Below are 27,780 nucleotides of genomic sequence, written 5' to 3'. Positions count from 1 at the left end.
TTGCTTGTTTGTTTGATTTGTTTGTTTGATAAATGTTAGCTCTTTCACGAGCCTCGACTATGTATACAAAAAAAACAACAACAACAACAACAAAAAAAAAACAGGGACTTCGGGAGATCTGTGGGAGGGAGAGGGCTGGGGGGGGGGGAGGAGCCATGGGAAGGCGGTGGAGGGGGGGGGGGGTGGGAAAGGTATGAAACACATGGACACTGCTAGCACTTCCAGGAAAGAAAGAAGTCGGTATTTCAGGAAAAAAATGCATTTGGGGGGAATCAACGGGGGTAGTCGAGATCAAGGTTTTGGATGGGGGAAGATAAGAGATGGTGATGGTGAAGATAAGAGATTTCAAACAGGTTTTGGATATTTAGCCAATACCACAGCCTGATTCCCACATGGACATGGAGCTCCGAGTTTAAATGTAATTTTACAACAAAAAAAAACACACTTTTAGAGGGCACTGTGATAACACTGAACCAGGAGCTGCTACACAACTGCGAGTTTCAAGATTAGTCCATTGGCTGAGGGGGTCCCCGTGTGCATGAGATGTGCCCTAAGTTACTCTTCATAATATTGAAGTTGACCATGAGACATATCAAAAAAGTTTGGGTAGACTTTTGGTAACCCGGCAGTAACAGAGGAAATGACGTCATTAGCCACGCCCTTTGCCGCTCTATTGATACCAAAATTTAGGGGTAGGGGAAACATAAATCGCAATAACTTTGGAAGTATAAATAACAGAACTACAAAATACCCATTAAAATGTTTGTATTTAAGTACTCTATTCATTACAATAATCATTATGCAAATTAATATGTTAATGAGGTCACCAGAGGTCAAAAGGTCACAAAACTCGAGTACAAATGAAAATTTCACACTGCTCCAAAAAAATACCCACCAAGTTATGGATTTATGATGCATGGAACGTTTAGAATAGATGCTACTGATTACTTTGATATGCATTTGGGGCCTTTTATGCCTAATTGGATTACATAACATCAACTGAAAATTGCCGTAAATTTAAAAGGCAGATATTTTTGCAGTCCATAAGTATAATAGAATGTTCTGCATACTAGTACCTTCTTTAGCAATTTGAGAATGTATTCTGAGTTATGTTTTGTGAAGAGTTCCCTTATGCTCTTCAGTCCATTGTATTAACCCTCAGTGTTTTGTCAAGTAGGCGGACACATCATAAGGTTAGATTTAATTGAAATCTTATTTGAAGCCAAGAAGCCTTTAAAAATACCCATGGGAATGATGACCATGGTTCCATAAAATGTTATCTATGCCTGATCTGCTAGTCAAATGAAAGAGACATATCTCAAGCAATGATAGACAAGACCATGTTTTAACACAATAGTTTCTACGAGCCGAAACCCGTGGAACATCCACGGAAGGGAGGATGTGGTGTATGGATAGAGTGTACCATTATGGATGGCATAGGGGAGCGCTCATGGGATCTTCTTCCTCCGTTAAGCTCCAATTTTTTCTCTTTAAATTAAGTCCAATCAGTCCTCTCTGCTCGAAGTGCTCAGGCCATGCCTTCCCGCTCTCATACTTTTATTTCCGTTCGGTGTAGAAAGAGATTGACATATCGTTCGTCTGTTTTCAGCTCGTTATCTTGAAGCTTCCTTACGTCTCGCCACCTGCTACACCTCTCTGAGTTACAGGGATTTATGCAATGCACCCCGAGTATCGCAACGTCACTCCATTTAACTTTATTAAAATGACGATAAAGACGTTTCCTTATATATCCTAATTTAAAATGTTCAAGGGAATAAAAAGACCATTTGGTTTACACCACTCGACTGTCCAAACAGCGGACGGCTCGCTTCGCCTTCGCCCAGCAGACGCCAATACGATGGCGTCGTAAGATGGCGTCGTATCGGCAGTTAATCGGATGCTTTTGGGCCCCAACGTCGGCTAATTCAGATTTTTCGAGTATGGCTGTGCGTGATAAACAAAGAGCGCGGTTCAACAACAACAACAACAACATGCATTTTAAGGCCATTTTCTCTGCTAGAGCGGGGGTTAGCCTTGCGGTCCCCATGACAATCTTCTCCATTTTGCCCTATTTTCTGCATCTCTCCTTGTTAACCCCCTTGCCCGCATTTCTTCTTCCACCATCTTTAGCCAAGTCTTTCTCGGTCTTCCCTGTCCTCTACTTCCTTCTACATTAATTTCCATCACTCTTCTCAACCAGTCACTTTCATCCTTCCTCAACACATGACCAAACCATCTCAACCTGTTCCTCTTCACAGCATCAATCACAGGCTCTATTCCCATCATCTTTCGCAATTCATCATTTGTCTTCCTCTCTCTCAATGATACTCCGCACATCCATCGAACCATTCGCATTTCCACCCTTTCCAGCCTTCGTTGCTGCTCTACGTTCATTACCCATGTCTCGCTCCCATAAATCATAACACTTCTCACACATGCAGCATACACCTTTCCCTTCAGCTTCAGCGACACTCTCCTCCTCATCAGCACGCCACTCAGTTCCCGAAACTTCTTCCATGCACATCTCACTCGAGCAACCGTTGCCGAGTCTGATCCACCTTCTCCATTCAGCATGTCTCCGAGGTAGCAAAATGTTTTCACACCTTCCAGCTTCACGCCATCTCCAAGATCCAACTCAACATTTCCTCCATCTGCAGCTCCCTCTGTGCACACCTTACATTTGAATGTAGCTGCCACACTGGTAAATGACCCTCTCAGACCACTACATTTTTGATGAACCCACTCAGCGCACATTGTACATTGAATTGAGTTCACTCCGACACCCTTCCTGCACACAGCACACGGCCACTTCCCAGTTCTTTCCACCTCACCACATGCTTTACTACTTGCCATCACCTTCGTCTTTCCGATATTCACCTCCAGACCTTTTGTCTCCATACATTCCTTCCACTTGTTCATCTTTTCCTTCAGTCCATCCATACTTTCCGCAATCAACACCAGATCATCTGCATACAACAACTCCCACGGTAAACCCTCCTTTACGTTCTGAGCCAGCACCTCCATCACCGCTACAAATAGTAGTGGACTTAGTACTGACCCCTGATGCACTCCCACCTTCACCTCAAACTCACCACTGTTCCCGTCCTTCGTCCTTACAGCTGTGCACGCTCTTTTGTACATTGCCATCACTACTCTGATCAACCATTCCTCCACTCCTAACTTCCTCAATGCCCATGTCAATACTTTGCATGGAACCCTATCGAATGCTTTCTCCAGATCAACCATCCCAAAAAACAACTTCTTCCTCTTCTCCATGTACTTCTCCTGCAACTGCCTCACAATGAAAAGCACATCTGTCATTCCTCTTCCTGGCATAAATCCAAACTGCATTTCGTCGATCTTCACTTTCTTCCTTATCCTCCTCTCCAACACCCTTTCCAATACCTTCATTCCATGCTCCAATAACTTTATCGCTCGGTACGAGCCACACTCCAGAGGGTCACCTTTCCCCTTGTATAGAGGGACGAGGGTACTCAGTTCCCAATCCACTGGAATGCGGCCTTCTTTAACCACCAGATTACAGATCTCTGTCATTCTCTTCACACCCCAACTTCCTGCTGCCTTCAACATATCTCCCACAACTCCCGTCGGCCCTCCCGCTTTTCCACTCTTCATTGCTTTTATCGCTTCCTCAACTTCCTTCTCAGTTATCTTCTCTGCCGGTCCTAAAAGTGGGTTACTCTCTATGTTGCCATCCCATTCGTAGATCGTAAAGCGCGGTTCGTAGATCGTAAATCCATTAGTGCCGTGGGCATCGGGTCACTGGGTGCGGCGTAAAAGGGATAACAAAGTCGAGTCCTTACGCTATTATTATATAGATTGTCCACAAGTTTAGTAATTTACCGTTGCTTACTCGCATGTTTGTCAAAGGGATCCAGATGCCCCAGCGATGCTTATACAGAGTAAATTACTGCTACATACGTAATACCATAAAGGAATTTCCTTTATGCTAATACTGAGTTGAACCAGAGGGGTTTTTGCATTGCACAATTTGTTCATCACCCTGGAGACTTTGACACTTGCAGAAACTAATGCAGGGAAGTCCATTTTTGCGACAGGCACATCTGTCATTGCTGCATTTTTTGCAATTGCACAAAACTGTGTATTCTTCAGGAATTGGTCTCATGCCTTTAGTTGGCATCAAAAGTTCATCTGCTTCCCTGAAGCCAAAGGCAGTTGGATCCAGTGATGTGGGCTTATGAGGGTGTAACAAAGTCACCATCTGATAGGTTGCATAAAACGCTCTATGGATGTGATGCTGTATTGCATGGCTAGTTGGCGGAAGTTGCTCCAAGGATACACCTTTACTGTGATGGTACATGTGGTCTCTTAATTGATCCATTGTTGTGCACTTGGTGTTCTTTTTTATAACTTGTACCAGGTATGCCTCACAGGACGCCATGAAACTGTCGGTACAACTTGTTCCAGAATCAAAGTCTTTCAGATACTCAGATGGACTAGCATTATTCAAGGCTGCATGTTTTGTTCCCACCTTGCTTGTGTAGTCACAGCCAGTCAGGGTATGAACAAGTGGTAGCACATAGCAAAGTTCTTCTCCACCCTTTGGTGCTAATGTGTGAACTGGAATGTATCTCGTTGAATCTCCAACACCAGCCCTTAGCCAAAGTTCGCTTAGGCCATTGTAATGAAGAATATTCCAGTAGTGCATAAGCAGTACAAACCCATCTGTATCACCAGACAATACGATAATACGTTCAGGTCCACTTTTGACTGCATGCATCGCATGTGGAATGATACGAGCATCTGCCTCTTCTACATCGGGACTGAGGTCTGGCATTTCTGTTGAACAGCCATCTTTGACAGACTGGCATGTAACTGCACCAGATACACCTGAAAAAGAACTTGCCACAACGTTGACTGTGGAAGGTCTTTATTTTCCACGCTTTATGGCTTGTGAGTGAAGAAGCATCTGGAGTTTAAATTTATTATTGCTTGATGCCCAAAATCTGTCCATTTCTACAGGTAATGGTGTGTCGTAATTGATAATGTTCATTTCAATTGCCGCTTTAACTGAACGGCGCCTTCTCTCGGAATCTTTTATGGACCCCTCGACATAGGAATCAAAGACCAAATCCAACCTGTCATCCCCCTGACCAACTGCAGCGACATAGTTCAGAAAATTATCACAGAAATCTCCAAATGTCTGCAGATCTTTTATTTTTATCTTTCTGATGTTGGCCATCACGTCAACTAAACATGTGGACTGTAAAGCACTGTCCTTGACTGGAGTTCTCTCATCATCTTTGGTGAGTTTGGTCTCTAGTTCCTGGACAAGTGCACTTTTTAGTGGTTTGGTCATCTGTCCTTCCTTATCAAACAAATATGATGTAGGGGAGACATCATACTGCAATAACTCTTCCATTGTCCTTCCACGGGCACGGGTAACCTCAATTTATTGTTTCATTTGGGCTTCTTCCTTCTGTTTTCCAGCGGATTTTCCTTTGATATCTTTTTCTGGCTTATGTATGCTGAGAAATGTCTTCAAGTTTGTTCGATGAATAACTGAGGAGAACCTAACTGATTGTTCTACAAATCGCTCTGTTCTCAATGTTTCATATGCTCTGGTCCCAATTTCCATTACTGAAAGTAACTGGCTTCTAATATCATGAGACATAACTTCCTGGGTGAGAATATTGTGAAGTTCTACTTGATCAGGAACCAGCTGAAATGGGTTTTCATTCCTTTATATTGTCGCAAGGATTGCTTGGACTTTCTGTTCACCTGTAGCTATTTCAGCTTTGCTGATCGTACCTTCCTCTGATAGACTGGTATTCACCCCACTTAATTCCCTGTGTAGGTTGGTTATGGCCAGCATTTCATGATAGATAAGCTCCCACATTGCCACAAATTTCTTCTTTCTTGTGTTGCCGATGATACCAGAGGCACTCTTTTGTGATCTATTGATCGTCTGTTCCAATGCCATATCAGCGCCGACCGCATTGAATTTTCCAGGGGTTCGCTTCACCACAAATTTACCTGCCCGGAATGCCTCATAGACCTTTAAAGCTAAAGAGCATAGGAGAATTCTTGATAACAAAAACTGTTCATATGCACCTTCATATTGCTAACAAATGGTCCCAGCATGACAGCATACTTTGTATGCCCAAGGACCTGAAAAAATTCCACCTTTTAAATTTATGACATTTTTCAATTGATATTATGTAATAAACTTCGGCATTAAAAGGCCCCAAATGCATATCAAAATAATAGGTAGCATCTATTCTAAAAGTTTCATGCATCAGAAATGTAAAAGTGAGTAAATCCATAACTTGGTGGGTATTTTTTTGGAGCAGTGTGAAATTTTCACTTGTACCCGGGTTTTGTGACCTTTTGACCTCATTAACATATTAATTTGCATAATGATTATTGTAATGAATAGAGTACTTAAATACAAACATTTTAATGGGTATTTTGTAGTTCTGTGATTTATACTTCCAAAGTTATTGCGATTTATGTTTCCCCTACCCCTAAATTTTGGTATCAATAGAGCGGCAAAGGGCGTGGCTAATGACGTCATTTCCTCTGTTACTGCCGGGTTACCAAAAGTCTACCCAAACTTTTTTGATATGTCTCATGGTCTACTTCAATATTATGAAGAGTAACTTAGGGCACATCTCATGCACACGGGGACCCCCTCAGCCAGTGGATTAGATGCCGTCTTTGGCATTTTCGCAAAAATGAAATGTCAAAGCTGTGTATCAATGCCAATTGAGTAAGTTTGGTTTACATGCAAAATACTTCACGTAATTGGTTGTTTCCATCTGAGCACGTATCTCATGAGGCCGAGATCCCTGGTTAAAATCCCATGTGGTGTTGATTTATCTGTTGCCTACAATTTTTTTTAAAGTCCATATGTAAAAGTACAATGATATCTCCTCATGTCCTTGCCCCTCTCACACATCTAAATATGTGAACAAGCAATATACCCGACATCATGGTACTACAAAAATACCTTTAGTAATAACTACAACAAACCTCTCTACTTGCGATGACTGTGCTCTGATGACTGACAGCGGCAGCGATCTGGCTTGGTTTGGGCCTCGAATGGAAATACTCCTCGGATTCACATCGAGGCAAGCGTTCCACGGGACCTTCTACCCGTACCTGATACAAAGCACCCCATTAGTGCTTGCTTGACATGCTTGACACATGCATGTTTTCTGTGGTTCTTTGTTTGAAAGAACAAGATGCCTTCACACTTAAGCATAAACACCATCTATATTATAATAGGCGAAGGTGATTCTGTCCGTCTGTCCGGGGGTGTGGCTTAGTCGGTTTGCAGAGTAGCTCCACCCATTCTTGGAAAGGCTTTATGTAAACAAATATCCACCATTTTATTACCTCGAATGGCTTTGAGGCCTGTTTAGTTAGGCCCATGCTGTCTTCCGCTCTCACACAGGTTTATTTCAATTATAATTCGATATATCATTTCATTTTTAACAGTCGCTAACATAGTGTTAGACTCGGTTGAAAAAAAACGGGAAGAGAATCCCAAGAAAGTTTCCGTTTATAGAACGAAATGATTTCTCAAAGGCCTGTAAACTAAAGCCCATTCATTGAGTCACCCTCACGATTTTATCTCGAATTCACCATCTGATTTAATTTTTATCGATGGTTTTAGACTCGGTGTCAGAAATAATTGAGAACATTCACGCACACACGGGAAATTGCCGAGATATATTTACAAAAATCGCGCCACGATGATACACGAAAATACACCGCCTAAAATAACATTCAGGGAAAATGTCGACATATATTAAAAATTCGCTTTTTCTTTTCCGTTAAGATAAAATACTTTTACCTTTTATGAGAGTCGACACAAAAACGACATATAAATCTTCGTTCTTTCTTATTTCATTCAACATTATTATCCGGAAGTAAAATATGTTTCAGGAAATTACCGAGAGATATTTCTTCGTTTTTTTTTTATTATGTGCGCATACACTTTAAATAGGTTTATTTGAAATCTTTAATTTTCACAATGTAATTTACTTGCCATTTGTCATTTGATAATTACGAGACACTTCCTCTTGAGGATCGTGACAATTCATGCGTTGCGTGGAAACTTCCATTTCTAAAATGAATGCGACGGTCGATGAAGAACGCAGACTTGAACAGGATGCAGCAAGAAAACGAATGAGACGGGCGAACGAGTCCGTCGACGAACGTCAATGCAGACTTGAACAGGATGTAGCAAAATCCGCACAGAGACCGCACGAGACGGGAGAACCGCACAGAATGCTGCTGCAACAACGATGAGGAGGGTTGGAGAGGAGCGAGGGGTTGGAGAGTGAGGAGCGAGGGGTTGGAGAGCGAGGAGTTGGAGAACGAGGAGCGAGGGGTTGGAGAGCGAGGGGTTGGAGAGCGAGGAGATAGGGGTTGGAGAGCGAGGAGCTAGGGGTTGGAGAGTGAGGAGCAAGGAGTTGGAGAGTGAGGGCCGATTGGAGCGGAGAGTGAGGGCCGATTGGAGCAGAGAGTGAGGGGCGATTGAAGCGGAGAGTGAGGGCTGATTGGAGCGGAGAGGAGTGCGAGGAGGTATTGGAGAGGAGTGTGAGGGCTTGGAGAGGAGTGTGAGGGCTTGGAGAGGAGTGCGAGGGGTTGTTGAGGAGTGCGAGGGGTTGGCGAGGAGTGTGAGGATTTGGAGAGGAGTGTGAGGAGTTGGAGAGGAGTGTGAGGGGTTGGAGAGGAGTGTGAGGGATTGGAGAGGAGTGTGAGGGATTGGAGAGGAGTGTGAGGGATTGGAGAGGAGTGTGAGGGATTGGAGAGGAGTGTGAGGGATTGGAGAGGAGTGTGAGGGATTGGAGAGGAGTGTGAGGGATTGGAGAGGAGTGTGAGGGATTGGAGAGGAGTGTGAGGGATTGGAGAGGAGCGAGGGGTTGGAGAGTGAGGAGCGATTGGAGAGGCGAGTGAGGAGTGATTGGAGAGGCGAGTGAGGAGCGATTGGAGAGGAGAGTGAGGGGTGATTGGAGAGGCAAGTGAGGCACGATTGGAGGGGAGTATGAGGAATTGAAGAGGAGTATGAGGGATTTGAGAGGAGTGTGAGGGATTTGAGAGGGGTGTGAGGGATTGGAGAGGAGTGCGAAGGACTGGAGAGGAGTGTGAGGGATTGGAGAGGAGTGTGAGGGATTGGAGAGGAGTGTGAGGGATTGGAGAGGAGTGTGAGGGATTGGAGAGGAGTGTGAGGGATTGGAGAGGAGTGTGAGGGATTGGAGAGGAGTGTGAGGGGTTGGAGAGGAGTGTGAGGGGTTGGAGAGGAGTGTGAGGGGTTGGAGAGGAGTGTGAGGGGTTGGAGAGAAGTGTGAGGAGTTGGAGAGGAGTGTGAGGGGTTGGAGAGGAGTGTGAGGGGTTGGCGAGGAGTGTGAGGGGTTGGCGAGGAGTGTGAGGGGTTGGCGAGGAGTGTGAGGGGTTGGAGAGGAGTGTGAGGGGTTGGAGAGGAGTGTGAGGGGTTGGAGAGGAGTGTGAGGAGGTATTGGAGAGGAGTGTGAGGAGGTATTGGAGAGGAGTGTGAGGAGGTATTGGAGTGGAGTGTGAGGAGGTATTGGAGAGGAGTGTGAGGAGGTATTGGAGAGGAGTGTGAGGAGGTATTGGAGAGGAGTGTGAGGAGGTATTGGAGAGGAGTGTGAGGAGGTATTGGAGAGGAGTGTGAGGAGGTATTGGAGAGGAGTGTGAGGAGGTATTGGAGAGGAGTGTGGGGAGGTATTGGAGAGGAGTGTGAGGAGGTATTGGAGAGGAGTGTGAGGAGGAGTGGCATGGGAGAGGCGTGAGGGTGGAGAGGAGTGAGGGGTCACATATTATGTGAAATAAATAAATTGTGTTCATTACACCATTTTAACCATTTTGTAAAATTTAATGTGCAGCATGTAAATCAAGATGTCCAAATGTTACACACGTCCATACCTGTGGGATTCCCACGGGTGACCCCACTAGTCTTGCTATAATTCACCAAATGTCTGTGTTTGTTCCCAGGTACCGCAAAAACGGCTGAACCGATCGTAACAAAATTTTGGGTGGGTAATCCAGGGACCCCCTGGAGTAAAATAGGCTGTATTGTTTTTCCAATTTCCAATTTTTCCAATTTTCCAGTTTTTCCAAACACGATGGAATAATATTTACTGATATGAACAGTGATGTGGCTATTATTGAAATTCTAAAATACTGTTTAGATTTTGATGATTTGCATGTGATATGATTTAACGGATGTTTATATGAATCGTTTAAAATTAAAAAGCCTTCAATTTCTGATATTTTGCCTTTTCATTCGGGCCTCTCAATTGAAGCCCCATCCGTAGGGCTGGTACCATTGCTCGTGTTGTTAAATACAGTAGAGTTGTTACAAGGCATCACTCATTATAACCAACCCTAACAACGGCCTATTTTAATGTTACCTGTTTTTAACAGACAAATTTCAACTCAATGTATTGAATAGGGGGCTTGAGGGCAGGATAGCTCTGAGGTGCACACTCACCTTTCTGCCGTCGCATGGGTTCGATTCCCAACCTGACTATAAACTGTTACCCTGATGCCTCATAGGCAAGGCCTCAATGTGTGCATCACCCGTCGGATGGGATGTTCAGCTGGAGACCCGTCTGCCAGAACAATGGATGAATTCAACAGAACGTTGATCAAGGTTTCGGGCACTCACCCTTCGTCAATAGACACTAGCTTTAACGACCAAGACTAGTTCTTCATTGTGCAATTTATGAAGCTCTATTATGGCCACTCAATGGCCAAGGTGCAATGCACAATGGTGGGATGTCAAAGCCACATGGCCCAAATATTGTAGCGTGCCCTTTACTTTTGAAAAGAATTGATTGTTTCGGTGGAGTCATAACTTCAATACAACAAAAAAATCCACACAATGCATGTTTGTTATAACAAGATCAGATCATGCATGAACCATGCAGAGCGTCAGAGCTGCCGAAGCAGTTTCTATGACCGGGGTTATAATCCTGGATGGGTCGCCACTCCGACACAGGAAGTCAGAGCAGAAATTTGGAATTTGTTTAAGGTGCTGGAGATAGTTTTCCTACTCTTTGTGAAGGATACCATGGGATCTTTAACTTCCGCCCAGTTTAATGTCCATCCGCCCAGTTTAATGTCCATCCGCCCAGTTTAATGTCCATCCGCCAAGTTTAATGTCCATCCGCATAGTTTAATGTCCATCCGCCCAGTTTAATGTCCATCCGCCCAGTTTAATGTCCATCCGCCCAGTTCAATGTCCACCCGCCCAGTTAAATGTCCACCCGCCCAGTTCAATGTCCACCCACCCAGTTCAATGTCCACCCGCCCAGATCAATGTCCATCCGCCCAGTTCAATGTCCATCCACCCAGTTCAATGTCCATCCGCCCAGTTTAATGTCCATCTGCCCAGTTTAATGTCCATCCGCCCAGTTCAATGTCCATCCGCCCAGTTCAATGTCCACCCGCCCAGTTCAATGTCCACCCGCCCAGTTCAATGTCCACCCGCCCAGTTCAATGTCCATCCGCCCAGTTTAATGTCCATCCGCCCAGTTTAATGTCCACCCGCCCAGTTCAATGTCCACTCGCCCAGTTTAATGTCCACCCACCCAGTTTAATGTCCACCCGCCCAGTTTAATGTCCACCCGCCCATTTCAATGTCCACCTGCCCAGTTTAATGTCCACCCGCCCAGTTTAATGTCCACCCGCCCAGTTTAATGTCCACCCGCGCAGTTTAATGTCCATCCGCCCAGTTAAATGTCCACCCGCCCAGTTCAATGTCCACCCGCCCAGTTCAATGTCCACCCGCCCAGTTCAATGTCCACCCGCCCAGTTCAATGTCCACCCGCCCAGTTCAATGTCCATCCGCCCAGTTTAATGTCCATCCGCCCAGTTTAATGTCCACCCGCCCAGTTCAATGTCCACTCGCCCAGTTTAATGTCCACCCACCCAGTTTAATGTCCACCCGCCCAGTTTAATGTCCACCCGCCCATTTCAATGTCCACCTGCCCAGTTTAATGTCCACCCGCCCAGTTTAATGTCCACCCGCCCAGTTTAATGTCCACCCGCGCAGTTTAATGTCCATCCGCCCAGTTAAATGTCCATCCGCCCAGTTTAATGTCCATTCGCCCAGTTCAACATCCATCTGAGGGACAGAACACACATTGATGAATCACCCTGCCTGTGAAACACCAGGATGATCGTTTATACCTGGGTCGGGATTCGAGCCCAGGCTAGATGACTCAGAGGTGAGTGTACATACTTCAAGGCCATCCTGCCAGCCGTATACTGTGTACACCTGAATGGCAAATCATTGAACACACAACCAGTACGTGATGCGGAAATGATTGTGAGAGTGCAATCGTTCATTTATTTTCTCTGCACTACCTGCACATTTACCACATTCCTACTCATGCTGGTCTGTGTCTGTGTGTCCCCTGTCCACATATTTCCCTCCACATGCTGATTCGCTTTTACATCCACCTGCTCCTTGTACCCTCCGTCATTCACCCATTCGAAGAGCCTTGACCCGTGGTAATTTTGTTCAGTTCTCACTACAAAGAGAGCCACAAACACCCCCCCAAAAAGGATACTTACAGACCGATGCAGAGGTTCCCAGAAAAATGACAATGCTGCAAAAGGATTGGAATCCTAAATTGAGAGCAATTTACAAAATCAGTTTGACATAGATAGATAAAACAATCACAAAGTAGGAATTTTTAAAAATGTAACACTTTTGTGTCATCGTTGAAAAAAATGTCTTACCAACTCCTTTGCTTTCCGGCCCTCGTAATTGGTGAAAAAGCGGAAGCCATCTTGATCAAACCCTTTCATAAGCACCATGCGTGCTGAAGGTTTCCCATCTCTGGTTGGTAGAGATGAGCACAGAGAGGGGAAGGAATAATGCCAAAAATGAAGGAAAAGTTGGAGGTTGGGGGAGACAAAAGGGGTCAAAACAGCAAAAATTACGAAAAAAAAAAACAAGCAATGTTATTGTTAAATATATTTATAAGAAATATCAAATAGCAAGTCTACAATTGAGAATGGCTGGCAGGATGGCCTAGAGGTACACACACTCTCCTCTAAGCTGTCTAGCCTGGGTTTGATTCCCGACCCACCTATAAACTGGCATCCTGGTGTTCCCCCGTTGTGTGTACCGTCCCTCGGATGGATGTTAAATGGGCCCATTCAAAGTCTGACAGCATTTGTTAGTTGACGTTAAAGATCCCATGGTGTCCTTTGCGAAGAGTAGGCCAGCTATCGCCAGCACCATGACCAATTTCCTGCTAACTAACTAATCAACAAAATCCTAACTAGTCGAATGTCACGTTTGACCAGCTGGTTCGTGAAGACTCGAGCCAATCTTCCCCCAGCAGATCCCACAAGAAAAGGTGGGTTAATAGTGGACATTAAAGGCGAAAAATAACACAATTGAGACTACCATGATATCTTTTCGAAAATCCATGCAATGTCAAGAAATCCGTGTCACTGGGTGTTTCACATTGGGATCTGTTGGGTTAATTGTCAGAATTAATGCTTCAAAACTTCAATGGAATCGCCCATGACCAAGCTGAATCTCCGGGCCTGTATCACAGACCCATTGATGACCGGTCTTCGACCGCCTCCTTTCTGGTCTTGTACCCCCTGCCTTTTCTGTGCCCTGTCTTGCTACCTCCCCTCCCCCCACTAAGTTTCTCCAAGCCACACGTGGTCTGTCAGTAACTCTCATTCTGGGGTGGACCTGTTGAAACTCCCAAAATCCAGACTCACTGTTCACCTACTCATTTGTTCCTCTTTTCTCTCACCTGTGGAACCAACTTCCTCAGTCTGCTCCATCATATTGTTATGTGGAAGGGGGGGGGCGGGTCCATAGCTCGACTGTTGTAAATGTAGTATGGTCCGTGTGTTTTGTGCAACGGTTAGATTGACATGCAACAGGGTCCTGTCAGGTTAAGTCATTTGTTACACGTGATGCTGAGGAGGCAGAATATGTAATTTATAGACAGGTTAAATCTTAATATGTGGGTGTGAACACCTCATGGTAGGTGGATATAGTAGGCGAGAACTTCTCATGAGAGGCACACATCTGTCTGGCCAGTGTGTGTCAGCCATGGTGGCGTAATGTGCTCTGGAAACGGAAGTGCCATCCTGAAATTATTTTTATAGGCGCCACCCCTGTGGGCGGGACGGCCAGAGAAGAGAACGCCACCCAGGAGGAAGAGAACGAGAGGGACCACGCTGGTGGAAGGAGGGATCAAGAGAGACCTGCAGATGAAGCGGAAGTCTCGTTGAGAGAGATCGCACTCGCAGAAGCCTTGTGTGGAAGGAGAACAGGAAAACTGATCATGGAGTTTTGGAGTGGACACCGTGACCAAAGTGTGGCTTCTTCTCTTGGAATGGCCCAAGCTGGATTGGTGGAGCGTGGAGGAAGAGGATGGATGGCACCCCCAGTAGGCCTAGCTTAAAGGACAAATGAGTCAATGAGGCCTGGTGGAGGTGGATCATCGTTGACATTCCACACCAAACAAATCTTCATTTTACTCATTTTGTCTCTTGGGGGCTATCATCTCGCACCTGGTTCCCGAAGCGTTCTATTTTGAGATCCGCGTTCACCCTGCGCATCAGATAATGGAAGTCTCGCCTACAATTGTTTTGTTGCATGAGTGTGATCTGTGGTGCCGTTTGGGTTAGGAATTGTTTTATTTCCAATAATTGTACATAAGCGTGAATATTCCCATTTACCTCTTTGTGTCCATTTGACTCGCTTGGTTCGTTTCGTTTTTTGTTTATCGCGTCTTGTTACCCTTTTCTGTTTATTTTACAAATCAAACCAACCTGTGAACCAGTGATGTGTGTGTATATGTGTGTATGCATGCGTGTCAACCTTTACTATGAGAATATGGAGAAGGCTAATTAATTAATCAGTGAGAATATCAAAGGACAAAGTCAGAGGAAGTACAAATAGGCCTTATTAGCCCGTCTGCCACACGGTGCAAGACAGTCAGGCTTTGTAATTGCTACCGTGCTTATTTATTCGCCCTTCTGCCATGCAGTGGGAGATGGGGTTTTGCAATACTTTACCATTTGAGCTTTTGTTATCAAATTTTCAACACACTGTTATGTCTGGGGGTAGAGCAAAATCTAGAGCCAGGTAGATCTGTATAGGTAGGTATTCGACTGTCGCGATAGGGAATCTACCTGTAATAAGTTCTGTGTGTGTAGTCCGGTTTGTCGGGTTAAGATGTCTGCTTGTGAACATACCAGGATGTTCGAGTGTTAGATAGTGTAGGGATTAAGATAAACCCCTGTGTGTCACACCTGGTAATCAAACCTTTGTCCCTTATGGCAACGCACACCCATATAAACACTAGCTCGGCCCTTTAGTGCACACATGAATTAGTTCCCTTCCCTGACAATGACTTTGGAAGAAAACGGACAGGAAACCAGGCCAGGACACCGCCGATGATGGCTGCCGCCGGTCGCATCACGAACTTGCCTAGCAACATTGCGTGACTACGTCACACGGGCCTGTGATTGGAGGGAAGGCGTTAGGGGGTTCGGTGGAAGGCGCCGATTGGGAGGCGCGCCAAGGCTGACGTCATAACCACAGGTTATATAAGGGCGCGCCGAACGACATTTTTGCTCTTGCACGTCCAGCTCGAACTCTTGCGCAGCACGTCCCTCTGGTCTTGCTCTAGCTCTTGCGCAGCACGTCCCTCTGAAGCTCTTGCGTTTCTTCTTGGTCTTGAGAGGTCCTGGTGGTCGTTGGTTCACCATCTGCGTGGTGATTGGAGCGGTGCTCGGTGCTCCTGGAGCTGAGAGTGGTGCACGGACCTCGTGGGCAGTCGAAGAGGAGCCTGGAGTGGGCGTTGGCTCGGGCCTTCGTGGTGCTGGAGCGAGGCACCTCGTGGTGTGCAGCGGAGCTTGGAGCCGCGTAGGGACAAGACAAGACAGATAAGGACACACCATTTCACGACGTTTTCTTTTATTAATCCATTCCTGTGTGCTGTTTCTGAAGTGAGTTGTGGGGACGTCCCAAATTAGGACTTTTATTTAGTATTGCGTTTTCCTGTGCCTTCCTTTTATTACAATAAACCCTTGTATTATTTTCCATTCCCTGCAAATCTTGTGCCATTTGAGTTCGTTCGCCTTCCACAGGTACGCGCTTTTACCGCAGCTTCCACTTTCCTTCTTCCTCCCGCGTTTTATAGCCGAATCCGTGTTTGGTCGTCGCCTCAAGTAAATCCGTTCTGGTCCATCCGCGAGCCCTGGTATTAACCGAAGGGTCCGCGTGACAATACGTTTATTATGAGAATATGGAGAACTTTAATTCATTAATTTAACATTTTTGTTTTTAGCTGTTGCTTTCGTCAAGTTTAGTTTGAGTACAAAGTAAAGTGACCGGCTTTGCATTTAGGGATGCTTTCTACTTTTATTCTATGTTGTAGCTCTTCCACGAGCCTAGACTTTGTATACAACTAGAATGGCACTCTTTGACGTTGCGACGTCGACCGATATGCCTCCACCCACATTAATTATTACAGTTTTATCTGTCATGACCTCTGACCTTTGACGCCAAAATCGAATCACTTCATCTTTGCATCATAATATACTAAGTATTATACTAAGTTTGGTCAAAATCCTATCACTGGTTCACAAGTTAGCTCAGTAACAGAATTTTTACTGAATGGGTACTCTGGCCTTTGACCTCTTGACTCCATAATCTAATCAGTTCATATTTGCATCATTATACATGCTGTACTTGTACCAAGTTTTACTTAGTTCCTTTCAACCGGTCTTAAGTTATCAGGGTACCAAAAACCTATCACAGACAGGCGGATGGACAACCTGAAAACTCCGCGACTTCATCGGCGGAGGCATAAAAAATAATATAAATAGGCAATAAGGTTAAGTCAGTCCATTGGGAGATAAATTTATTGAAGCAAAACATTATTGAAGAATCAACGCTGTTGAAGAAGAAGATGCTCACTTAGTGCTGGTGGCCAAGCACATAGCGTTTGGCTCTCCAATTTCCTTGCACGTCATGGCCACTTTAAACCACTCCTCAAACTGTTTTATTGGATCCAAAGACTGCAGCTTGGATTCATCCAGCACCTGTTGGCATGACATTTGAAATATACAAACAGCAACATTTTAACACTCGGTCTTGAGATTGAATCAAAACAAAATTTCAAATTTCAACCTGTTTAACATTCTCACCTGAGTTCTTGCCTCAATGTTTTGCAAAAAAACCAATCTCTTATCGTTTTGTCTGTTGGGTCGATGTCCCTTCACGGAAATGTTAAATAGATGTTTCCTATTGTTTCTGTCCTCTATGCAAAATTAATACAGGTTCTTTAAATAACAAACTGCACACGTGTTTTCATCAAGGTTTCTAGGACTCTCACAATGAGGGGGATGCCAATATGAAGAGGCCTCTAGGCCTAGGCTTATAGGACTCCTGCAATGAGGGAGATGCCAAGATGAAGAGGCCTCAAGGGTTCTAGGACTCACACAATGAGGGAGATGCCAAGATTAAGAGGCATCTACGGTTCTAAGACTCTGCAATGACGGAGATGCCAAGATGAAGAAGCTTCTAGGACTCCCACAATGAGGGAGATGCCAAGAAGAAGAGAGGCATCTAAGTTTCCGAGACTCTGCAATGACGGAGATGCCAAGATGAAGAGGCATTGCGATTATGTTTAACTGGCTTCTAATCTGTCCAGTATAAAATGGCCATGACGGAGTACTTAGGAACACCATCTTGAACCAAGAGTTCAATTTTTTGCTATTAAATAGCTTAGCCCACTAAGTGATACAAAGTGTACTTAATCGTTGACTGTAAGAATATGAGTGGAACATTCGCTATTGGAAGTTCCCCTGTAAATTGTAAATGTAAAATCAAAAACGCCATTTAATAATTCCACCATCTCACCCTCATCGTTCCCCAATTCTCCGCATCTGCTTTTCCTCAATGGGCCCACACTCCTCTTAACCCTTTCTTTAAAGAATGTCTTGCTGTTATCTATCTACCATATAAAACACAATGGCAGTTTTTGGTGTCCAGATGTCTGTCCCCCTTCATAAGAGTAGGCTTTAAAGGTGAATCATTTAACACAAATGTTCATTATAGTCTATTTTGGAGGATAAAACTTACTCGAAAAACTTTTTCCAGAAAAGAGAAATTATGTCACTTCTATTGGAAATGTAGACGGTGGCTTGCAAACCGAGCCTCAAGGGCGATGTACAGAAGCGTGTTTTTAAAAATAACAATAAATACAAGGCACAGGGAGATGACATTCGCTGAACATGATGTGCAACTGGCGCAGAGTAAAACGCATGTTCATTTACATCAGTATGATGTGTAATAGCCGGCGAAGCCGGTGTTGTGAATGAACGCGTACGTATTATGTTGAAAAGCCAGATTTTGCTGGATCCCTTGAGAATTTCGAAGCTTTGACGCACCATGGAGGCCGCCATCTTGCGGATGCGGAAGTATGCATAAAAAATTGCGAAAAAGTTCAATAGGAGTTTGTTTCACCCGTCTTTTTTTGATTCACAATCTTATGCACCTCTAATTTGTAATTAAAATACTTCACGACCAACCTCGTTCCCCGGGCCCGCATGGGCCCTGGTTATCTTCAACGAAAATCGTCACCAAACACCGGAACCAATGAGATTCGAGCATTTGAAAAAATATTTCAAAAAAGCTTTATACGCGCGTTTCGGAGGCTGAAAACGACATCAAATATTGTAAAATTGCCGAAGAATTATTTTTTAGCAATCTCGCGGCCATAGGGGATAGTTTTTCATGGCCGGAAATATCCGAAGTTGAGACGGAATTCACCGAATTAATCAAGAAGGAAATTTTATAAATTTTAATCTCATCCAGAATGCAAATGGTGTCATTTTGAACAGGTACGGTATCTACTACACCTACCGACTACCAACTACCTAACCTACTGATGCCGTAGTGACGGGTAAAATAGTGGCAAGAGGCTTTGGCTTCGCCGGCTCATTGCGGCTTTGCAGTCGGGTACCAGTAGATATGGTAGGGTACCAGCAGTAATAAGATATAAGCACACCTGATACTAGGCTGAATTTCAGACTTTGACACATTCACGAGGCTACACCATGGAATAAACTGTTTCAACCCGTCATTTTTGACAGGATTTTTACGAGTAAATAAATAATATGCGAATGCTGTCTGTGTGTCTCTGTCCCTTCCTAAAACACAGAAACACTCCTCAGAGGAAAATATTATTAAGTAAAAGTTCCTTCAAATTAATCCAAACCTAAGGGGAAATTAGCATTTTTTTCAATCGGACAGAAAATAATTGAGCCTGGGGTGGTGTATAGGCAACAGACCGCTGCCTCGATTGCTCTCAAAAGTTTTTTTTTCTTTGCTCTTAAGAAACATATAACCTCCCATTTTTGAGCTCTTTCAACCATTGCATATATAAAACTAGAATGACACTATAATGTCACGACGTCGACTAATATGCCTTACCCACATTATTACATCATTATACATACTTTTATGAAGTTTGATTTAAATCCATTCAGCTGTTCTCAAGTTATCACATTTTTCCCTGACATGACCTCTGACCTTTGACCTCTTGATGCCATAATCCAATCAGTTTATCTTTGCATCATATATACTTGTACCAAGTTTTTTCAAAATCCCACCACTTGTGCACAAGTTGGTGTGGCAACATATTTTTTTTAGTTAACATGACCCTTGACCTCTTGACCCCAAGATTTTATCGGTTCATGTTTACATCATTATACACAACTATACCAAGTTTGATGTAAATAAATCCCTCCAGCTGTTCTCAAGTTATCACATTTTTACCTGACATGACCTCTGACCTCTTGATGCCATAATCCAAACAGTTCATATTTGCATCATATAAACATATTAAGTTCATATTAACATACCAAGTTTGTTCAAACTCTCATAACTTGTTCACAAGTTGGTGTGGCAACATAAATGTTACTTAACATGACCTCTGATCTTTGACCTATTGACCCCAAAATCTAACAAGTTTATCTTTGCAACATCTATATTATAAAAGTAGCCGTGTCTGTTTGTCTGTCGTGTTATAACTTGAGAACGGATTAACAGATTTCAATAAACCCAATTACGTTGGATTCGGGTAACTCCTGGGAGTGTTTGTAATCCAAAAATTTTTAAATATTTTTTTATGGGTACATGGACACGCATGTCAAAACTGCAAATACCAACACGTGACGTTGGTTATCCCTGCACGGAGAGCAGGATCTCCCAGGAATCCTTCTTTGTTAACTTGAGTTCTGATTTAATTGAAACCACTCTCAGGAAGTAAACATAACCACTTATCCCTCTCCCTTCAAAGATGTTTTATCCTTAAAAAGAAAGAAGAGAGGGGAGGGGGAGGGTGAGAATATTTTTCATTTTGATCTTCCTCTTAGTGTGATGTTCAGTTGTATATTATTTGCAATTCAGCATCTAAAAAGACTGTGATGAATATTCCTTAAACACTCTCCCCATACACGTCCTAATTTTATTTTTCCCAATTTTTTTCATTTAATGTCTTTTTAACATCAAACAACCTTTTTTTTTTTCAATTACTCAAACATTGATGTTCCCGTCAGCGAAGCGACGGGTCTTATATGCCAGTAATATATAGTTACACCAAGTTTGGTGAAAATCCCATCACTGGTTCACAAGTTAGGTCGGTAACAGAATTTTTACCTGACGGAATGTCTGACCTTTGACCCCAAAATCTAATCAGTTCATCTTTACCTCATTATACATACCTGCACTAAGTTTGACTAAGATCCCTTTAGCCGTTCTCAACTTATCGTGGTAACGAAAACCTAGGATGGACGGACCCGAAAACATATAATGCCTCAGGCGACTTCATGGGCAGAGGCATAAATACTTCCTTTTTATATCGTCGTATTTTCACCACGGGCTTGTGCTAGTGTTTAATATTCTTGGCTGTGTTTCATATTCCCTTTTGGCGTGCGAGTTTTATTAACGACTCTGTTTACCCCTGCACTGATGTGAGCCATACTCTAGTCTTATTCTATGAATGTCTTCTTGCTCACCTACCCTGGTCTCTTTCTACCTCTCCCATTGGCTCGCACTAAAACACAGCACACCTATACTCTTCACCCTTGAAATTGGCTCCTTCAACATGGGTTAAATAGCGATGTCGTGTAGTTCGCACCTCCTCATCCCCACAGTAAGGTTTCCTCATCGCGGTTACATCCATCTCTGAAAGGCCGCACGGCCCGACCCTCCTTCGGGTCCGAGTTTCCACGAAGGCTCCGATCCCACACCTGCTTCCGTGCCCACGGACGCCCGTGGGTCCGACGGTGAAGAAGTTCAAACAAAAAGAAAAACGTCCGGCTTTACGCCACATCGTCCCACTTCTCCCTTACTTTACACAGGGTGTTTTAAGATGCCCGACGGAATTCACAGCGTTAAACGAATACAAAGACTATCCAAAATTTTAACAAAAATATTAGAAATAGTTTTTCTTTTACAAGGATTTAATATTTATACACCGCCCCAAACGCTCCCGCGAATAAAATAGTTTATGAAATACGTACTGTATAACTGTATTTAACTGTAGTTTTTCAGGAGCCGCTAGAGGACGGTATGATCGGTGTTTCTCCCCAGGTGCAAGCTTTCCCAAACTGGGTTTTTTTTTTTTTTTTTTCCCCAAACAGTTCGATATTAGATTGGATACAACTACAAGTCATACAAACTACAAGTCAGTTCCTGGCGCAACCAGTAATGCGCCAAGCTAGGACAGTCGGCTTTATTGCCCTCCATGACATTTGACAAACCTCGCTACCTGCTCTGCTTTGCAAGCGATCGCTGTATGTGCCATCCATGGCCACCTTCGTTATTGGGTTTCTAACAGCCCCCACTCGCACAGTTTACTGTTGATGTTATCAATGGTAAAGAGCACGGCCAAAGAACCACAGGTTGGCAGCCATTGCACAGGCCTCATGGGCCAAATGGTCTCTTTCTGCATTGAGTTATTTCTCAGGAAAGTCGTTATTATTCCCAGTTCATGTCTCAGAGGAGGAGTGGGGGGAGAAGGGCAGAGGATGGAGGGGAGTGGGTGGGGGGAACCTAAAGTCACACGGGTCAAAACGCAAAAAACTAGAGCAATGCGACTGTGTCGCCAATATGCCTCCGCATAGTCCCACAACGGGTAGATGCCATCGATCACTGTCCTAAAAATAAACTTTGATTAAAAAATAAATAGGTTTGATTTAAATCCCTTCAGCTGTTTTCAAGTATCATATTTTCACCAGCCATGACAGGTTTCACATCGATCGGTGAAGCGGTTTCAGAGAATGGATTTTAAAAAAATATTGGCTTTCAAGCTAATATGGCTGCCAAACCACGTGACATATGACCTTAAAAATGTACACTCTGCATATGTATGGGTAGGGGATCACGTTTGTGAAGTTCCGTGTTGATTGGATAGGTTCGTTTTTCTATCCAAGATGGCTTTCAAATCACCTGACCTAAAACATCATCATTTTCAAACTATATGCAACAGCGCTGTTGGATGATATTTGTAAAATTTCGCATCGATAGGGTAAGCTCTTTCAGAGATATAATTATTTAATATTTTCCTTTAATTCAACATGGCTGCCACACCATGTGACCAATGATGTTTTTGTGATCATGTTTTAATCGCCATGCCAGGTCAATGACACACATAAAGTTTCGAGTCAATCGATTTGGGGGTTTGGGAGAAGATGTTTTTTTAAGGTTTTAGATTAAATCCAATATGGCTGCCAAACCATGTGACCGATGATGTCATAAATTTAATATTTAAATATAAACGGGTCATCGATCATGTGCTGCAGTTTCAGATTTTTAGGATAAGGAATTCGATGAAAACATTTTTGGCTGGTATACCACTTCACCAATTATGTCATCATTATCATGTTTTGTTCCCCATTGGGAGTACTTGAGAATGTGCCAAGTTTCAAATTTTTACATTCAGCGGTTTCCGAGAAATATTTTTTAATTATTTGCGTTTAATCCAAGATGGCTGCCATACCACGTGACCGATAAAGTCACAATTATCATAAAAACATTCTGCATCGATGTCACTCCTACCCTGAAAGTTTCGTCTCAATTGGACGTGGTTGCTGAGAAAAACGAGGTTTGGCACGACGGACGGACGGACGGACAACCCGAAAACATAATGCCTCCAGCCACCTTTGGGGACAGAAGCATAAAAATTTACTTAAAATTTTGCATTGGGTCATTCCTGGCGCAACCTTTTGCCATCTTTAAACTTTACTTCAGTAGTATTTGTGGGGATTTGTCATGGCGCCATCGATTTCCCTCTAGTTAGGTTTCCTCTACATATAATGTAGAGTAATACCTATTGGAAATTTTCAACAAGTGATTAGCTGGACCTGTAGAATTTTTTACTGCTAATTATGACGTCATATGTCACGTGGTATGGGCGCCATTTTGGAAAACACCTTCAACTTTACCCCTCTATTTCCCGAAAACGGCTCAATGTAAAAAACGGAGTCATGGCTCATTCTAAAGAACTCTGCATTGGGACCAAAAAATGTGTTTATTTAGGATATTAAAAGTGCTAACGTTATGAGGTTAGAATTCGACAAATAGAACCCTTGATGCCACAAATATATTTTTTGTGCATGACCTAAGTGAAAACAAATTCAGAATCCAAAGAATCTCGACTTCGTAGGTCACATGGTTCGGCCACCATATTGTTTTTCACTAAAAACACTAAAACCCTTTTTCTCCGAAACGGCTGAACAGATTAAACCCAAACTTTGCACGCGTGATCGCATATCCATGCCAAACAAAAAGTTTAGTGATCATGATGTCATAGGTCACATGGTTTAGGAGTTATGCATTTTGAAGCACAAATTAAAAAACTTATCTCCTCCCTCATTTCTGAAGATATTGAGTGGAAACCTTGCACATATGTTCCCCATATCGGGAAGCTCAAATGGTATTTTGGAATTTGCATCAAGTCACATGGTTTGGCAGCAATAAATAATTGAACGAAAATCTGAAAGACTTCCTATCTCTTGAACCGCTGCATTGATTGACCTGAAACTTAAATTTAATGTAGCAGTCATCAAGGGAAATAAGTGTTTAAAATTTCAACATGATTGGTTGTACGGTTTGGAAGATAGCAGTTGTTATTGTGTGAAGAAGAAGAAACTCTACATATCATCTTCTCCAGCCATGTGACTTTTTGGTGTCGCTTTAATTATGATGAAAATGGGGTTGTATCAAAGCAAGGTTGTATCAAAGCGGGGTTTGTTTGAAAGCAAGGTTGTATGAGTATGAAAGCGGGGTTGTATGAAAGCGGGGTTGTATGAAAGCGGGGTTGTATGAAAGCGGGGTTGAATGAAAGCGGGGTTGTATGAAAGCGGGGTGGTATGAAAGTGGAGTTGTATGAAAGCGGGGTTGTATGAAAGCGGGGTTGTATGAAATCGGGGTTGTATGAAAGCGGGGTTGTATGAAAGCGGGGTTGTATGAAAGCGGGGTTGTATGAAAGCAGGTTTGTATCAAAGTGTGTCCAATGAAAGCAGGGTTGTATGAAAGTGGGAAGGTGGAGGAAACCAGTCATCACTGCCAGCAGTTATAAAGCGGCAGTTCCAGTTATTATTTTTATGGCCCACCGGTCGGTTTGGTTGCCCGGTCTAAGTCCGGCGAGTCGCTTGGTGACCATGTCCATCCTCCACTGCAAAGATTCCTGGTCAGGTTCCCGCACTCAACATCGCGTTAACGTGCCAATTGGAATCTCTGTGCTGGGTGAGTGATGCACTGAGGCGATGCACGGGACAGATCTTGTAGTCTGGCTGAGCAACCAGTGTCCACAGGTCACCGATATCTTAGCGGTTCATGACTGCACCAATCTCCACTTCAAACAGACTCTCCCCTTTTCTGTCAGATTAAACCGTTGTGAGCAAGCAGGATGAGCCAAGACCAAGTCGATTGCAACAAGTATATTTGTGTGGTGTGTAAAATAACAATTTATTAGAGCATGTATATGGATATATATTGTTACAGACGCGGTTTTGGATGTTAGTTTACCGAGCGGTTTGGTATGACCGCGTCTGCACAGTTTACCCGATTATACTCGAACGTTGGCCGAGTCGCGCTACGCTAGATCAATGAAGGAAAGGACACAACGGCTGGGTTAGATGACACGACACCAGGGGTACAGTTCTCAAGACCTCCGGAGGAGGTTATAATATTTGTATGCGGAACGTTTAGATTACAAGGACAAGAGATACAGCATAGGAAGGTAGGCACATAGACACACTTATCTTATTCCCGACAGACCACAGATAAACGGGACAAGACTGACTCACACAGGGATTGATGGCAAGGAAGGGCAGGTAGTCGATGGACAGCACAAGGTGCACCTTGGCTCAGGGACAGGATAGCGCGGTCCAAAAGATGCAGGGAGGTATCGTCGCGCTGGAGGTGGCGTCTGGTTCTCTTCAGGCTGGGGGCGCATCTCTGACGTCACCTCCGGTAAGTGGCTGCCTATATCCAGCGGGGAGTGACACGCCCTCGGCCCGTTAGCTCCGCCCCAGATGGAATCGGCCCGCCGCTTCTTATTGGGTGCGGGGGGTTACCGGGCTCCGCCCTTGACGAGGAGCTGACAGGGAGCCCCTATTTGGTAACCCCGTCAAGCACATGGGCAATGGCGGCTAACCAAGCCGGAGTGAGGACGCACACTCCCCGCGCGCTGTTGTTGTTGTTGTTGTTGTAGTTTCATGAGGAAGATGGGAGGAGGTATGGGGAGGTCCTAAACTTACTACTGGTGCCAAACAATCACATTCTGGTGCAACGAAGAGTCAGAATTAATGGAAACGAGTCCTTAACTGACATAGACTAAGAATAACTAGCAAGATGTCCTATAGTTGTCTACGTGAGATGCGGTGAACCTGGGCACGACATTTAATGGGGGAAAAAAGGGAAGGTCGGTTCTACAGAGTGTTGTTTACAGACAATGGGACTAGGGAATGGGGGATTGGGGATAGTTGGGGAGTATTGGGGAAATAGGGGAATATTTACAAGCGGATATGGATGGAGGCCAAATCCCATATCCGCAACATTGCACCCTTCTCTACCCTCGGGGCGTTCCGACCCGATAAATTTTTACCTACTTTAGTGTGGCACTCAGATGTAGTTCCCTCTACTATTAACTCTACCCTGAGTGCGACAGTTTTACAGATGTTCACAAATGAGTAAATATGTCCCCCTGCGACGTTGCACCCTTCTCCTCACAGAAACACACCCACAGGATAACCGAATCGCGGAAAGAATTCTCAAACTAAACATACAGCCGGTAGGGAGCATCATTTATACAAGACTACACTGATATTTACACTACGATCCAGGACCTGTTTTTGGAGGAACACATGCAGATGTTATGCATAGAGAGAGCACGCATGCCAGCATCGATACACCAACCCACGAGTGCCCTGTGGCCCTACGGCCTTTAATAATGTGCAGAGCACCCCTTCCAAGCACCAAAAGCACCACCCCATAATGTACAGTCAGCACCATCCGGTGCACCAATAAAGTGTTCAACAATCACCGGTGGTGTCGCAGCCGGCCGATGTTCTGCCGCTGGTCTTGCCTTGGAGCCCACTTGGTGTTCTGGCTTCCTTCAAAAATAAAGAAAGGCGCCAACCGCGTCCATTTCTAAATTGTGGCCATCAGGGGGCCAACTATTAGTGGTTCACCTGTATGGCATAGGTGCCACGTTGACCCATAGGTCCATCAACGGGTGGTGCTTGCCCGCAAAAGACTGCGGTCCATGGTGGGCGGCCACAAACATTGCGGTCCATATGGTGTATCGATCCCGGCAGCAAGCAGCGAAAGTGCAGGCCCACAACTGCGGAGCCAGCACCTCTCTCTCCTCTCTCTCTGCCCCAAAGCCAGATCCTCGGAGGTGGGAGACAAAAGAAAAGACAAGTGAGTAAGGTGGTAAGGGCGCAAAAGTGCACGCAATGCAAGGTAATGCACACTGGGGGCACATGGGAACCAGGTGAGACAGGTACGTTCCTACCGTACGCCCCCCCCCCCACCAGGTAACCTACATTGCCCCCCCCTTACCCCTTACTGTATCCACACAACACAACACTACCCATAAACATCTACTTTACAAATCAACAAACGTCCCTACTGTCTTCCCCGTTCCTCCCATAAACCAAATTCGTCTTCTCTCCCTCCTAACCAATCAAATTTGCCATTTCCAACTCTCATCACAATTTGCCATCTCCAACTCAACATCAAAATTTGCCATCACCAATTCATCATCAGTCCCTCCTAAGGAGGGAGAGATGGAATCACCCCAATGTCTCATCCACGTCGTGCTGCGTCTCACAAATCCAAACAGCAATTCTTACTTCCTGCAACACAAAACAAAGAAAACACAGGTGTGGAGTCATCATCATCACCACAGGTAAGTGGCTGCGTATGGTGCGACAGGTTCATCAATCCTAACTATTTCCTAAATGACTTTAACAACTTTACATTACCCGGGGTTTTTTCCTCCTGCCAAACCATTGGCCCTCTTACACTATGGGTTCTAAAAACCAATTCCCATTGACCAAACTGTGGTGCTTTTCAATTTGGGGCCTCACTCCCCCGATTCATCTCTCGGTGCCCTCGCACAATTTCTGGGCTGCGACGTGTAGCTCTCCTAGCCGGTCTACCCACCTGCACACCTCCACCACTGTAGT

At 44.3% G+C, this 27,780-nt stretch overlaps 1 protein-coding gene across 7 annotated transcripts in view; it reads right to left on the bottom strand.

The window, feature by feature from the left end:
* PNPO (pyridoxamine 5'-phosphate oxidase) overlaps nt 1–21,460 on the bottom strand; it is a 32,892-nt gene extending 11,432 nt beyond the window's left edge. For 2 of the 7 annotated variants that reach the window (XR_010984998.2, XM_068120651.2), the window contains exons 1-6: nt 21,219–21,460; nt 16,991–17,115; nt 12,766–12,865; nt 12,598–12,632; nt 12,211–12,298; nt 7,018–7,146 (exon numbers count right to left, since the gene is read on the bottom strand). Coding sequence is in view for 4 of the 7 variants with exons in the window: in XM_068120651.2 (XP_067976752.2) it covers nt 7,018–7,146; nt 12,211–12,298; nt 12,598–12,632; nt 12,766–12,865; nt 16,991–17,115; nt 21,219–21,413 (672 nt within the window). In the remaining 3 variants the exon portion in view is untranslated. Of the gene's footprint in view, nt 1–7,017; nt 7,147–12,210; nt 12,299–12,597; nt 12,652–12,765; nt 12,866–16,990; nt 17,116–21,218 lie in introns of all 7 variants that reach the window. The other 5 variants (XR_013623825.1, XM_068120652.2, XR_013623826.1 and 2 more) reach the window with 3 other exon arrangements.
* Between the last annotated feature and the right edge of the window lie 6,320 nt (nt 21,461–27,780).

The sequence above is a fragment of the Myxine glutinosa genome, chromosome 6 (genome assembly GCF_964187855.1).
Source record: "Myxine glutinosa chromosome 6, kmMyxGlut1.1, whole genome shotgun sequence".
Taxonomy (NCBI): domain Eukaryota; kingdom Metazoa; phylum Chordata; class Myxini; order Myxiniformes; family Myxinidae; genus Myxine; species Myxine glutinosa.
This window is presented reverse-complemented; position numbering and strand designations above follow the sequence as displayed.